This window comes from Oncorhynchus gorbuscha, linkage group LG08 (assembly GCF_021184085.1).
Source record: "Oncorhynchus gorbuscha isolate QuinsamMale2020 ecotype Even-year linkage group LG08, OgorEven_v1.0, whole genome shotgun sequence".
In the NCBI taxonomy this organism is placed as follows: domain Eukaryota; kingdom Metazoa; phylum Chordata; class Actinopteri; order Salmoniformes; family Salmonidae; genus Oncorhynchus; species Oncorhynchus gorbuscha.
Genome location: NC_060180.1, coordinates 67316810 through 67330817, shown reverse-complemented (window position 1 = coordinate 67330817; position 14008 = coordinate 67316810). Strand labels below are relative to the sequence as shown.

At 42.6% G+C, this 14008-nt stretch overlaps 1 protein-coding gene across 1 annotated transcript; it reads left to right on the top strand.

The window, feature by feature from the left end:
* Nucleotides 1-4102: 4102 nt before the first annotated feature.
* LOC124041008 (agouti-signaling protein-like) lies at nt 4103-13107 on the top strand. Its single transcript, XM_046358157.1, has 3 exons — nt 4103-4407; nt 5463-5539; nt 10869-13107. Exons 1-3 carry the CDS (start codon nt 4299-4301, stop codon nt 11034-11036), a joined length of 354 nt encoding a protein of 117 aa, XP_046214113.1. The 5' UTR covers nt 4103-4298; the 3' UTR covers nt 11037-13107.
* The last annotated feature ends 901 nt before the right edge of the window (nt 13108-14008 follow it).

The following is a 14008-nucleotide window of genomic DNA, read 5'->3' as shown; positions in this document are numbered from 1 at the left end:
AACATGCAACCACAACACTTCAACAATATTTGATATGAGATCCTCTCTACGCTTCACACCGATATGACATTTTTGGCCGATACCGATATCTGATATTTTCCTTGCCAAAAAAAACAACCAATACCGATAAGTGATATTACATTTTTTTGCGGCCTTTTAAGCATTTTAGTACATTTAAATAGTTAACACACACACACAAACACGGACGCAGCGGTCTAAGACACTGCATCTCAGTGCAAGAGGCGTCACTACAGTCCCTGGTTCGAATCCAGGCTGTATCACATCCGGCCGTGATTGGGAGTCCCATAGGGCGGTGCACAATTGGCCCAGCGTCGTCTGGGTTTGGCCGGGGTAGGCCGTCATTGTAAATAAGAATTTGTTCTTAACTGACTTGCCTAGTTAAATAAAGGTTACATACACACACACACACCACACTGACCAAAAATATATTTTGTTGGCATTTACATATGTCCCCATTACCAGGCTTTCCTCAGTACAAAAACCTTGTTGACCCACTGTGCTGTCAGATTCAGCATGCTCATGGGGCTGACGTCGCTGGTCCAAATGTCAGTCGTGAAGCTTACAGATATATCGTGCATTCCTAGTAATTCCTAATTGAATCCAACCAGAGTTAGGATATCTAACAAGTGGAATTGTTATCACCCACAACCTGCATTCAGAATGACTTCCAGGGCAGGGAAGATTAAATACTGAGACTACCTCAATCATCTAAACTGGAACAACCATCTCAGTATAGGGTGCAATAAATCCAATTACTAACAGAATAGATTAGTTTAGAAAACTGCATGTTATTTATCTTTGTATAGCATAAAATGATACAACCAATCAATGTACATTCATAAACACTGATGTTAGAGTAAAACAAATTATGCTGAAAAGTTCCCTGACATAGAGCATGCTGGGAAATATTATACAGTTGAAGTCGGAAGGTTACATACACTTAGGTTGGAGTCATTATGTAATGGTTTTCTTCTGGGGAAAGAGAGGCGGACCAAATGCAGCGTGGTTAGTTTTGTACATCTTTTAATGAAAAAACCAAACCAGTCCTATCTGGTGCCATAAACACAGACAGGAACAATCACCCACAAAACCCAACACAAAACAGGCTACCTAAATATGGTTTCCAATCAGAGACAATGACTAACACCTGCCTCTGATTGAGAACCATATCAGGCCAAACATAGAAATAGACAAACCAGACACACAACATAGAATGCCCACCCAGCTCACGTCCTGACCAACACTAAAACAAGGAAAACACATACGAACGATGGTCAGAACGTGACACATTAAAACTAGGTTTTCAACCACTCCAAACATTTCTTGATAAAAAACTATTGTTTTGGCAAGTCGGTTAGGACATCTACATTGTGCATGACACAAGCCGTTTTTTCAACAATTGTTTACAGACAGATTATTTAACTTGTAACTCACTGTATCACAATTCCAGTAGGTCAGAAGTTTACATACACTAAGTTGACTGTGGAAAATTCCAGAAAATGATGTCATGACTTTAGAAGCTTCTGATAGGCTAATTGACATCATTTGATTCAACTGGAGGTGTACCTGTGGATGTATTTCAAGGCCTTCCTTCAAACTCAGTGCCTCTTAGCTTGACATCATGGGAAAATCAAAAGAAATCTGCCAAGACCTCAGAAAAACAATTGTAGACCTCCACAAGTCTGGTTCATCCTTGGGAGCAATTTCCAAACGCCTGAAGGTACCACGTTCATCTGTACAAACAATAGTACGCAAGTATAAACACTATGGGACCACGCAGCCGTCATACCGCTCAGGAAGGTGACGTGTTCTGTCTCCCAGAGATTAACGTGCTTTGGTGTGAAAAGTGCAAACCAATCCCAGAATAACATCAAAGGACCCTGTGAAGATGCTGGAGGAAACAGGCACAAAAGTATCTATATCCACTGTAAAACGAGTCAAGTATTGACATAACCTGAAAGGCCACTCAGCAAGGAAAAAGCCAATGCTCCAAAACCGCCATAAAAAAGCCAGACTACGGTTTGCAACTGCACATGGGGACAAAGATTGTACTTTTTGGAGAAATGTCCTCTGGTCTGATGAAACAAAAATAGAACTGTTTGGCCATAATGACCATTGTTCTGTTTGAAGGAAAAAGGAGGAGGCTTGCAAGCGGAAGAACACCATCCCAACCTTGAAGCACAGGGGTGGCAGCATCATGTTGTGGGGGTGCCGTGCTGCAGGAGAGACTGGTGCACCTCACAAACTAGATGGCATCATGAGGAAGCAAAATTATGTGGATATATTGAAGCAACATCTCAAGACATCAGTCAGGAAGTTAAAGCTGGGTCACAAAAGGAAGCGACGCCGAGGGCTAAGATTTAATCATACTACACTGGCTCCGGCACTCGTCGGCTGTGGCAGGGCTTGCAAACTATTACAGACTACAAAGGGAAGCAAAGCCGCGAGCTGCCCAGTGACATGAGCCTACCAGACAAGCTAAATCACTTATATGCTCGTTTCGAGGCAAGCAACACTGAGGCATGCATGAGAGCATCAGATGTTCCGGACGACTGTGTGATCACGTTCTCCGTAGCCGACGTGAGTAAGATCTTTAAACAGGTCAACATACACAAGGCTATGGGGCCAGACGGATTACTAGGACATGTGCACCGGGCATGTGCTGACCAACTGGCAAGTGTCTTCACTGACATTTTCAACATGTCCCTGATTGAGTCTGTAATACCAACATGCTTCAAGCAGACCACCATAGTCCCTCTGCCCAAGAACACAAAGGCAACCTGCCTAAATGACTACAGACACATAGCACTCACGTCCGTAGCCATGAAAAGGCGAGTAATGGCTCACATTAGCACCATTATCTCAACCCTAGACCCACTCCAATTTGCATACCGCCCAAACAGATCCACAGATGATGCAATCTCTATTGCACTGCACACTGCCCTTTCCCACCTGGACAAAAGGAACACCTATGTGAGAATACTGTTCATTGACTACAGCTCAGCGTTCAACACCATAGTACCCTCAAAGCTCATCACCAAGCTAAGGATCCTGGGACTATACACCTCCCTCTGCAACTGGATCCTGGACTTCCTGACAGGCTGCCCCCAGGTGGTGAGGGTGGGTAGCAACACATCTGCCACAATGATCCTCAACACTGTAGCTCCCCAGGGGTACGTGCTCAGTCCCCTCCTGTACTCCCTGTTCACCCACGACAGCATGGCCAGGCACGACTCCAACACCATTATTAAATATGCTGACGACACAACAGTGGTAGGCCCGACACAAGAGTGGTAGGCAAAGCTGCCTGCCACCCAGGACCTCTACACCAGGCGATGTCAGAGAAAGGCCCTAAAAATTGTCAAAGACCCCAGCCACCTCCAGTCATAGACTGTTCTTTCTACTACCACATGGCAAGCTGTACCGGAGTGCCAAGTCTAGGACAAAAAGGCTTCTCAGCAGTTTTTACACCCAAGCCATAAGACTCTTGAACAGGTAACCAAATGGCTACCCAGACTATTTGCATTGTGTGCCCCCCCAACCCCTCTTTTATGCTGCTGCTACTCTCTGTTTATCTTCCGAGCTAAGCGTGGGAGAGGGACTTTAATGTCCTTAACATCCGGTTTGTTGATGTCGCATTCAGACCAACCCCAGGCCCAAATACCATATCAATGTTTCGAACACACATGCATGTAGGTTCCTTACAGTGCCAGTAAATAAAATATGAAACCAAAAGATTGCCCTTTACATCTACACGGAGGGCCGCAGTGCAGCTGAGCGCAACAGCGCATAATCAATCAAGATGTAGATCTCAGTTGACAATGCTTTACACGATCACATCGGCCTTTACAACTAAAAATAAATAACTGCTACCAGACAGTGGCACTTTGCTATAGTATCGGCGGGAGCTTGTTACTGTTTGACTTAGTTGGGGGAATGTATGGATGGAAACCATAATTCAACACAAATTGGGTAGGTCAACAGAAGGCTACTTCAGAGTCTGAAAAAAAATGTGGGCGTGGAATATTTGACTCCACTTAACCATCCATTTTATGACAGCCCATTCACTAGAACGAGAACCTTCTGAGCTGCGATATTGATAGGCTACCATATTAAGACATTTAAAATAAAAAAATATATTCATTTCCCCAGAGTGGATAAAAAGTAAGTAGCCTATCCCAGCGTGTCAAATGTAATAGTGTGCTCTCACCTGAACAGTGCTGCAGTCCATAACATTATTATTAACCCAGATTCAGGGTACAAGATTGGAAGTGGAGATGTTGGGAAAACATTTTCTCTGGGTTTCTCTCCTTTCGGTGTCAATTCCGTTATGTTTCGCCGAAGACCTGAAGAGGGATGCGCATCTACAGCATGAAAATGATTCAGGTGAAGCTATTTTGCATGTTTTCTGTTTTGATTAAAGCCGGGTTGCGCGATTTTGTTGCTGGGAGAAAAGATCACACCTTTTTCACATAAATTAATTGTATATTTGCCATTACGGACAGATTGCTTCATAGGGCTATGGTTTGCGTTTGGATTAAGGAACTATGGCGAACAATTTTAATGATTTAACTTGTGAAAAATAATGTTGACAAGATTTTAACCAAAAGCTTACAATTGACTTATCATTAGTCATGACCTATACAATTATGGCAGTTGACTAGTTAAACCACATGCAGTTCCCACGCATGTCTCCAAATACAATTTTAATTGCTGTGCATAACATGTGGAAATGTAATACTTTTGTATAACCTTTTTATTATTAAAACTATAATCGAAATCAATTGACTTTAAGCCATCATATGAGTTATTGCATCTGCTTTTGTGTAAAAGAGATTAAGTCTCTAAAACCAGTTACTGCTTTGAAAGCCTTCAGGGGACAAAGTCTCCATTAAGTCTATGAATCAGGGTTGGTTTACTTTAGCAATTATTCGATTATTTTGTAATTAAGATGACAAAACCCAGATGGCCATCTCTAGTCCTCTGTGCTTTAGTCTTTTTGGCAATACTCATGATATGTAATTATTAAGATGCATAATATTAGTTGTGTACGTTTTCTTTATCACAAAGAATTACAAATTGTGGTTGTACATACAACATTCTGGCAGTACAACAAGTACCATTCATCACAAGGTTGGTCTGCAAAGTAGACATTTTTCAGCTAGCCTCCACCCACTGATGCTATATATGTACTGCATCAGATGAGCTCTCTATGATGGCACTATTTTGTAATTAAGACATTTATACTAAAAGGTTGTGTTCTTCAAGGGACAGTTCACCTGAATTACAAATGTACTTCATATTATGGACTCACAAAAAAAGTGGAAATGAAAAGTGTCCTAGAACCATTGAAGGTGTATAATTAAGTTGAACCCATCATTGGGGGCAGTACGTTTCATATCTAATCATAAATCCTTGTTTTATATTTCTATGAACTATAGTTTGGAGCCAAGGGAAACCCGGAAGACTGTTTGCCAGGAGACGGATTTTGCCACATCAGGGACAGCACCACGTTGCAGTAAGGTGTACATTTATCTTCTTAAAACTACATCAGGAACAATGTACATTTATCCCCTTAAATGTACATTGTTCCTGATGTAGTTTTATCTCCTTAAAACTACATCAGGAACAATGTACATTTATCTCCTTAAAACTTCATCAGGAACAATGTACATTTATCTCCTTAAAACTACATCAGGAACAATGTACATTTATCTCCTTAAAACTACATCAGGAACAATGTACATTTATCTCCTTAAAACTACATCAGGAACAATGTACATTTATCTCCTTAAAACTATATCAGGAACCATGTACATTTATCTCCTTAAAACTATAGCAGGAACAATGTACATTTATCTCCTTAAAACCACAGCAGGAACAATGTACTAAATCTTGCTTAAAGAGGTTGTATGAAGACCAGCTGTCTAGGAACAGAAGTGGAAGAATTACTTTAGGGATTAATAAACCTGATACTAATCAATCTGAAATGTCCATAAATAATTTAGGAGCTTCTAAAGAAACTCTGTCAAATAAACATGTCTTTGGCTCCATCCGGTGGTTGGCTGCGTCATTAAATCACTTAATATCAGGTGACTTTGCATGATGTCAGAAAAATCTCCATCTGCCCTCCTTCACAGCACACACAAATATGGTTTACAGGGCATTTACACTATACAGTGCCTTCAGGGGGTATTCACACCCCTAGACTTTTTCAAAATGTTGTTGTGTTACAGCCTGAATTTAAAATGTATTAAATTGAAATGTATTGTCACTGGCACACTACACACAATACCCCATAATGTCAAAGTGGAATTATGTTTTTCGAAATTGTACAAATGAATTAAAAATGTTAAGCTGAAATGTATTGAATCATCAGATCCTCAAAATGGGTTGCTGGTGGACAGCGAGTCGACTCTGGTTTCCGCCTCCCTCCACTCAGAGCCTACATGGACGACATTACAACATTGACCACCACTGTCCCATGCACCAGGAGACTGCTCAGAAAACTTGAGGAGAACATCAGCTGGGCCCGTATGAAGATTAAACCATCCAAGTCACGCAGCATCTCGATTGTGAAGGGAGTACTCTCTGACCTGAAATTCTTCATCGGAGATGACCAAATCCCAACAGTGTCTGAGCAGCCGGTAAAAAGCCTTGGAAGGTGGTATGATGCAAGCCTGAAGGACAAAGACCAGGTGCAACAGCTGCGCAAAGACATCAGTAGTAGCCTACAGTCCATCGACAACACCCAGCTACCTGGAAAGTTAAAGGCCTGGTGTCTGCAGTTTGGTCTCCTACCCCGGGTGTTGTGGCCCTTAGCACTGTATGAGGTTCCAATCTCAACAGTGGAGAAGATGGAAAGAGGAGTCACAGGCTACTTAAAGAAGTGGCTTGGAGTTCCACGATGCCTTACCACCATAGGCCTCTATGGAGATGGTGTCCTCAAGCTGCCCCTCACCAGTCTAACAGAGGAATTCAAGTGTGCAAAAACCAGGCTCCAAATGACACTGAATGAATCTCGAGACCCAGTGGTGAGCAACAACGCGCCGACCTTGGCAACTGGGCGCAAATGGAGGCCAGGAAAAGCAGTCCAGGAGGCAACAGCAGCCCTCAGACATGCTGACATTGTGGGTCATGTTCAGCAAGGGAGAGGAGGCCTTGGGCTAACTAGCCGTGCTGCTTGGAGTAAGGCCACTGCACCAGAGCGGCGGAAGATGGTAGTGCAGGAAGTACGCCATCAGGAGGAGGCTGCAAGGTGGGCCAAGGCAGTCTCTCTTGCCAAACAGGGACAATGGACTCGATGGGACAGTGTGGAGAAGAGGAAGATCAGCTGGAAGGATCTGTGGGCCATGGAAGCGAGGCGGTTGAGCTTTTCCATCAGAGCAACATATGACGTCCTTCCAACACCAGTTAATCTTCACCAATGGTATGGTGAAGATCCGGACTGTGCCCTCTGTTCCATGCCAGCCAACCTCAGGCACATTCTCGCAGGCTGTAAAACAAGCCTCGCCCAAGGACGCTACACTTGGCGTCACAACCAAGTCCTTAAAAGCCTTGCGTCCGCCCTGGAGGACAAGCGAGCTGCCACCAACTCCCTACCACCCACAGCAGCATCACACTCCTTACGGACAAACTTTGTCCGCGAAGGGGCTAAACCACCGAAGAGCGGCTCTACGCCATTAGAGCGAGACCAGCTGCGCTTGGCCCGCGACTGGAAAATGCTAGCTGACATTGGCCGGCAACTTGTGTTTCCTCCGGAGATCGCAACCACCACCCTAAGACCTGACATGGTGCTCTGGTCCCGTTCACTCAATAAGGTCTTCATCATTGAGCTCACAGTACCCTGGGAAAACTCAATAGATGAGGCTTATGAGCGAAAACATCTGCGCTATGCTGATCTAGCTGCCGAAGCACGGCATCATGGCTGGAACACAGAAGTCCGACCAGTGGAGGTGGGCTGCAGAGGTTTTGTGGCAACATCTACAACCAGACTGCTTAGAGACCTGGGAATTAAGGGCCAGAGCCAGCGTTCGGCAATCAAAGCTGTATCAGAGGCGGCAGAAGGCAGCAGTCAGTGGCTCTGGATGAAGAGGAAAGACCCCAGCTGGGCCCCGAAGTGAGAGGGCCAGGAGGTATGCGGTCAACAATGATTGACTCAGGGAGGAGGACGCCCCTGCCATGCATAGTCCCATGGGATGTTTGCTATCAACAACAAGGCAACTCCTATGACTAATTGGGAATGGGACGCAAGCGTAGGATTGATCACCCTGTCGCTGGCCGCCTTTGAGGAGGGTGTATAGTGTGAAAGGCCGAAACACCCTAGGAACCAAAGGTACACTACTGACGATGCGCTCCCCAAATTTCACCACGCTCACTGTTCATTAACTCTTGGAAGTGCTTGCACAAAGGATAGTAACATCTCATCCTGTGTTCTTGGAATCAATAAGTATTCAACCCCTTTGTTATGGTAAGACTAAATAAGTTCAGGAGTAAAAATGTGCTTAACAAGTCACATAATAAGTTGCATGGACTCACTCTGTGTGCAATAAAAGTGTTTAACATGATGTTTGAATGACTACCTCATCTCTGTACCCTGCACATACAATTATCTGTAAGATCCCTCAGTAGAGCAGTGAATCTCAAACACAGATTCAACCACAAAAGACCAGGGAGGTTTTCCATTTCCCCACAAAGAAGGGCATCTATTGGTTGACAAATAAAAGCACACATTAAATATCCCTTTCAGCCTGGTGAAGTTAGTAATTACACTTTGGATGGTGTATCAATACACACAGCCACTACAAAGATACAGGCTACAAAGATACTCTATCCAAACTCACCATGAGGCCAATGGTGACTTTAAAACAGTCACAGAGTTTAATGGCTGTGATGGGAATAAACTGAGGATGTATCAATATCATTGTAGTTACTCCACAATACTACCCTAATTGACAGAGTGAAAAGAAGGAAGCCTGTACAGAGGAACAATATTCCAAAACATGCATCCTGTTTGCAACAAGCACTAAAGTAAAAATGCAAAACATTTGGAAAAGCAAGTATCTTTTTGTCCTGAATACAAAGTGTTATGTTTGGGGTAGATCCAATCCAGTACATTACTGAGTACCACTCTCCATATGTTCAAGCATAGTGGTGACTGCATCATGTTATGGGTATGCTTGGAATCGTTAAGGACTGAGGAGTTTTTCAGTATAAAAAAATTAACGGAATAGAGCTAAGCACAGGCAAAATCCTAAAGGAAAACCTGTTTCAGTCTGCTTTCCACCACACAATGGAAGATTAATTCACCTTTCAGCAGGACAATAACCTAAAACACATGGCCAAATATACACTGGAGTTGCTTACCAAGAAGACAGTGAATGTTCCTGAGTGGCCGAGTTACAGTTTTGACTTAAATCTCCTTGAAAATATATGGCAAGACTATAAAATGATTGTCTAGCAATGATCTACAACCAATTTGACAGAGCTTGTGTCACGTCATTTTCAAAAATGTCTCAGTTGTTTTTCTTCACTTTGTCATTATGGGGTATTGGGTGTATATGGTTGAGATTACAAAATAATATTTAATCAAATTTTAAATCAGGCTGTAACACAACAAAATGTGGAATAAGTCAATTCAGTCTGAAATCGCTACCAAATGTGATTCAACTAAGTACTGAGTAAAGGGTCTGAATACTTTTTCCTCAATTTAGATTCCAGGTTTAATCCGTGTGTTATAACATCCTTTAGGGGACAAGTCAAATAAAAGGTCAAAGAGCAGAGAGCGAGGCACAAGAGGCCTGGCTTCAAATCCCACTGCTGACACAAATGTAAGGTAGAGAAGGAATCCATGGACACTGTGACTTCAATGTTATGTTCGTGGACACTGTGACTTCAATGTTATGTTCGTGGACACTGTGACTTCAATGTTATGTTCGTGGACACTGTGACTTCAATGTTATGTTCGTGGACACTGTGACTTCAATATTACACTGTGACTTCAATGTTATGTTCGTGGACACTGTGACTTCAATATTACACTGTGACTTCAATGTTATGTTCGTGGACACTGTGACTTCAATGTTATGTTCGTGGACACTGTGACTTCAATGTTATGTTCGTGGACACTGTGACTTCAATGTTATGTTCGTGGACACTGTGACTTCAATGTTATGTTTGTGGACACTGTGACTTCAATGTTATGTTTGTGGACACTGTGACTTCAATGTTATGTTCGTGGACACTGTGACTTCAATATTACACTGTGACTTCAATATTACACTGTGACTTCAATGGACACTGTGACTTCAATGGACACTGTGACTTCAATATTACACTCATGGGGACAAATAAAACAGAAAGTTCAATCCTATGAGCAGAAAATAAGGCACAGAGCTCTAAACTGAATAACTCCCACAAACTTGCTCTTTATACCAGAGCCAGAGCATCCTCGCAATGCACGTCCTACTTTCAAAATATCTTGTGATTTAGTATGTATTTGTCTATGGGTGATGTTTGGTGATATAGTATGTATTTGTCTGTGGGTGAAGTTGGGTGTTTCGGTATGTATTTGTCTATGGGTGAAGAAGGGTGTTTCGGTATGTATTTGTCTATGGGTGATGTTGGGTGTTTCAGTATGTATTTGTCTATGGGTGATGTTGGGTGTTTCAGTATGTATTTGTCTATGGGTGATGTTGGGTGATTCGGTATGTATTTGTCTGTGGGTGAAGTTGGGTGTTTCGGTATGTATTTGTCTGTGGGTGATGTTGGATGATTCAGTATGTAAATAACATTTTTCTCAATGACTGATATTTGGCGTTCCAACATATTTTTCCCTGTGGGTGAAGTTTCAGAAACACGAGCCTGTCGCCCCTGCCCGGCGGTGTGGCCGTCTGATGGATAGCTGTGCCCCTCACACCCCCTGCTGTGACCCCTGTGCCTCCTGCCGCTGTCGCCTCTTCAACACCATCTGCCACTGCTGGAGACTGGGCCCACATTGCCCCAAGAAGACCTAGACACACACACACACACACACACACACACACACACACACACACACACACACACACACACACACACACACACACACACACACACACACACACACACACACACACACACACACACACACACACACACACACACACACACACACACACACACACACACACACACACCATACATAACTCTTCACCATATATACACACACGACTGCCACTATTGGAAACTGGGCCAGCACTGCCCCTAGAGGAACCAGAGACCCTGTACAGGCAAACACACACACTCACACATACACATCTCACAGAGACTGCTAGACATCACACTGATGCACTTGCACAGGTAAACACATACGGATACAAAAACATGGACATACTACACAGATATATATGCTTAAATGATTTGGACCTGATGAATGACACATCACGTATCGCAAGGCCCACAAAATAGGTTCAATGAATACATCACATATCGCAAGGCCCACAATATAGGTTCAATGACACATCACATATCGCAAGGCCCACAATATAGGTTCAATGACACATCACATATCGCAAGGCCCACAATATAGGTTCAATGACACATCACATATCGCAAGGCCCACAATATAGGTTCAATGAATACATCACGTATCGCAAGGCCCACAATATAGGTTCAATGAATACATCACATATCGCAAGGCCCACAATATAGGTTCAATGAATACATCACGTATCGCAAGGCCCACAATATAGGTTCAATGAATACATCACGTATCGCAAGGCCCACAATATAGGTTCAATGAATACATCACATATCGCAAGGCCCACAATATAGGTTCAATGACACATCACATATCGCAAGGCCCACAATATAGGTTCAATGACACATCACATATCGCAAGGCCCACAATATAGGTTCAATGAATACATCACGTATCGCAAGGCCCACAATATAGGTTCAATGACACATCACATATCGCAAGGCCCACAATATAGGTTCAATGAATACATCACGTATCGCAAGGCCCACAATATAGGTTCAATGACACATCACATATCGCAAGGCCCACAATATAGGTTCAATGACACATCACATATCGCAAGGCCCACAATATAGGTTCAATGACACATCACGTATCGCAAGGCCCACAAAATAGGTTCAATGAATACATCACATATCGCAAGGCCCACAATATAGGTTCAATGACACATCACATATCGCAAGGCCCACAATATAGGTTCAATGACACATCACGTATCGCAAGGCCCACAATATAGGTTCAATGAATACATCACATATCGCAAGGCCCACAATATAGGTTCAATGACACATCACATATCGCAAGGCCCACAATATAGGTTCAATGAATACATCACGTATCGCAAGGCCCACAATATAGGTTCAATGAATACATCACATATCGCAAGGCCCACAATATAGGTTCAATGACACATCACGTATCGCAAGGCCCACAAAATAGGTTCAATGAATACATCACATATCGCAAGGCCCACAATATAGGTTCAATGACACATCACATATCGCAAGGCCCACAATATAGGTTCAATGACACATCACGTATCGCAAGGCCCACAATATAGGTTCAATGAATACATCACATATCGCAAGGCCCACAATATAGGTTCAATGACACATCACATATCGCAAGGCCCACAATATAGGTTCAATGAATACATCACGTATCGCAAGGCCCACAATATAGGTTCAATGAATACATCACATATCGCAAGGCCCACAATATAGGTTCAATGACACATCACGTATCGCAAGGCCCACAATATAGGTTCAATGAATACATCACATATCGCAAGGCCCACAATATAGGTTCAATGACACATCACGTATCGCAAGGCCCACAATATTTTCTATGTATGTATATAAACGATGTATGGATGTGTTGTGGATATGTAACAGTATATGTTTCCTGCACAACTGTATTAATTCTGCTTTTGTATAACTGTGCACCTCTGCTACTGTAGATTGTAGGTCATGTCGAGCCAATGCTAACCCATAAAAACATCAAATAACTTCCACAAACATCCTCTCTATATTTTCTCTATTGAATAAATAACTTTGTTAGCCTCACTCATCTACTTTTGTATTGCTATTCTCACCAGTTATCCCTGCTGGAAAAACATGTTGCTGTATGCTCAATAACAGGTTATGCTGCTGCGGTTCATATATCTTGAAATGACTAGCAAACTCCCCAGTGGATTAAAGTGGATAAAAGGTAGTGAGAGCTTGGGGCAGCGGCGTAGAAAGGGATAGCTGTGTGGCTGGGCATTTTCCGGCAAAAATACCTGACATATTTAAGTGAACATTTGTGCATCACATTGGATTATTTAAAACATAATACAGGATAAATGTAACCAAAAACTACTACGCAACCGCTTGCTACAACACTGCTGACAAAGCAGGCCGACTGTCTGAGTCCGACAGTAAGGAAACATAATGAAATACACAACATGTCTATAACCTATATACCCAAGAGAGAGAGAAACAAACAAAGAAACAAACAAAAAAAGATGAACGATTTTTACAGCAGATGACAAGTGATACAATTGGAAAAATGTTACTGTCACAAAATACAGATAATGGATGAAGTGTTCAGTCCAACCTCACGGAATAATCAACATATATTATCAGATCAGATCGGCCATTCCCAGTTAAAGGAGCGATCTACACTACAGAACAACAGGTAGATTCAGGACCATTGGAGATCCACTGGACATCAGCTCGCCATGGGATTGGAATATAGGCAAACAGCTTATTGCACAAAGAAGCAAGGAAGAATAGAATGCCCTGAAAGGGTTTTCATTCAGCTCAAAAGTGCACACTGTTTACCATATTAAAGCCGCGACACACAATACAATACCAACACTTTAGGCCTATACCTTGAACTGTACGGTGGGTATGAAATGAATAGCTCACTTTAAATGAGCAAACGTTACTGTATAGGCATGAAAATATGAAATGATCATACATA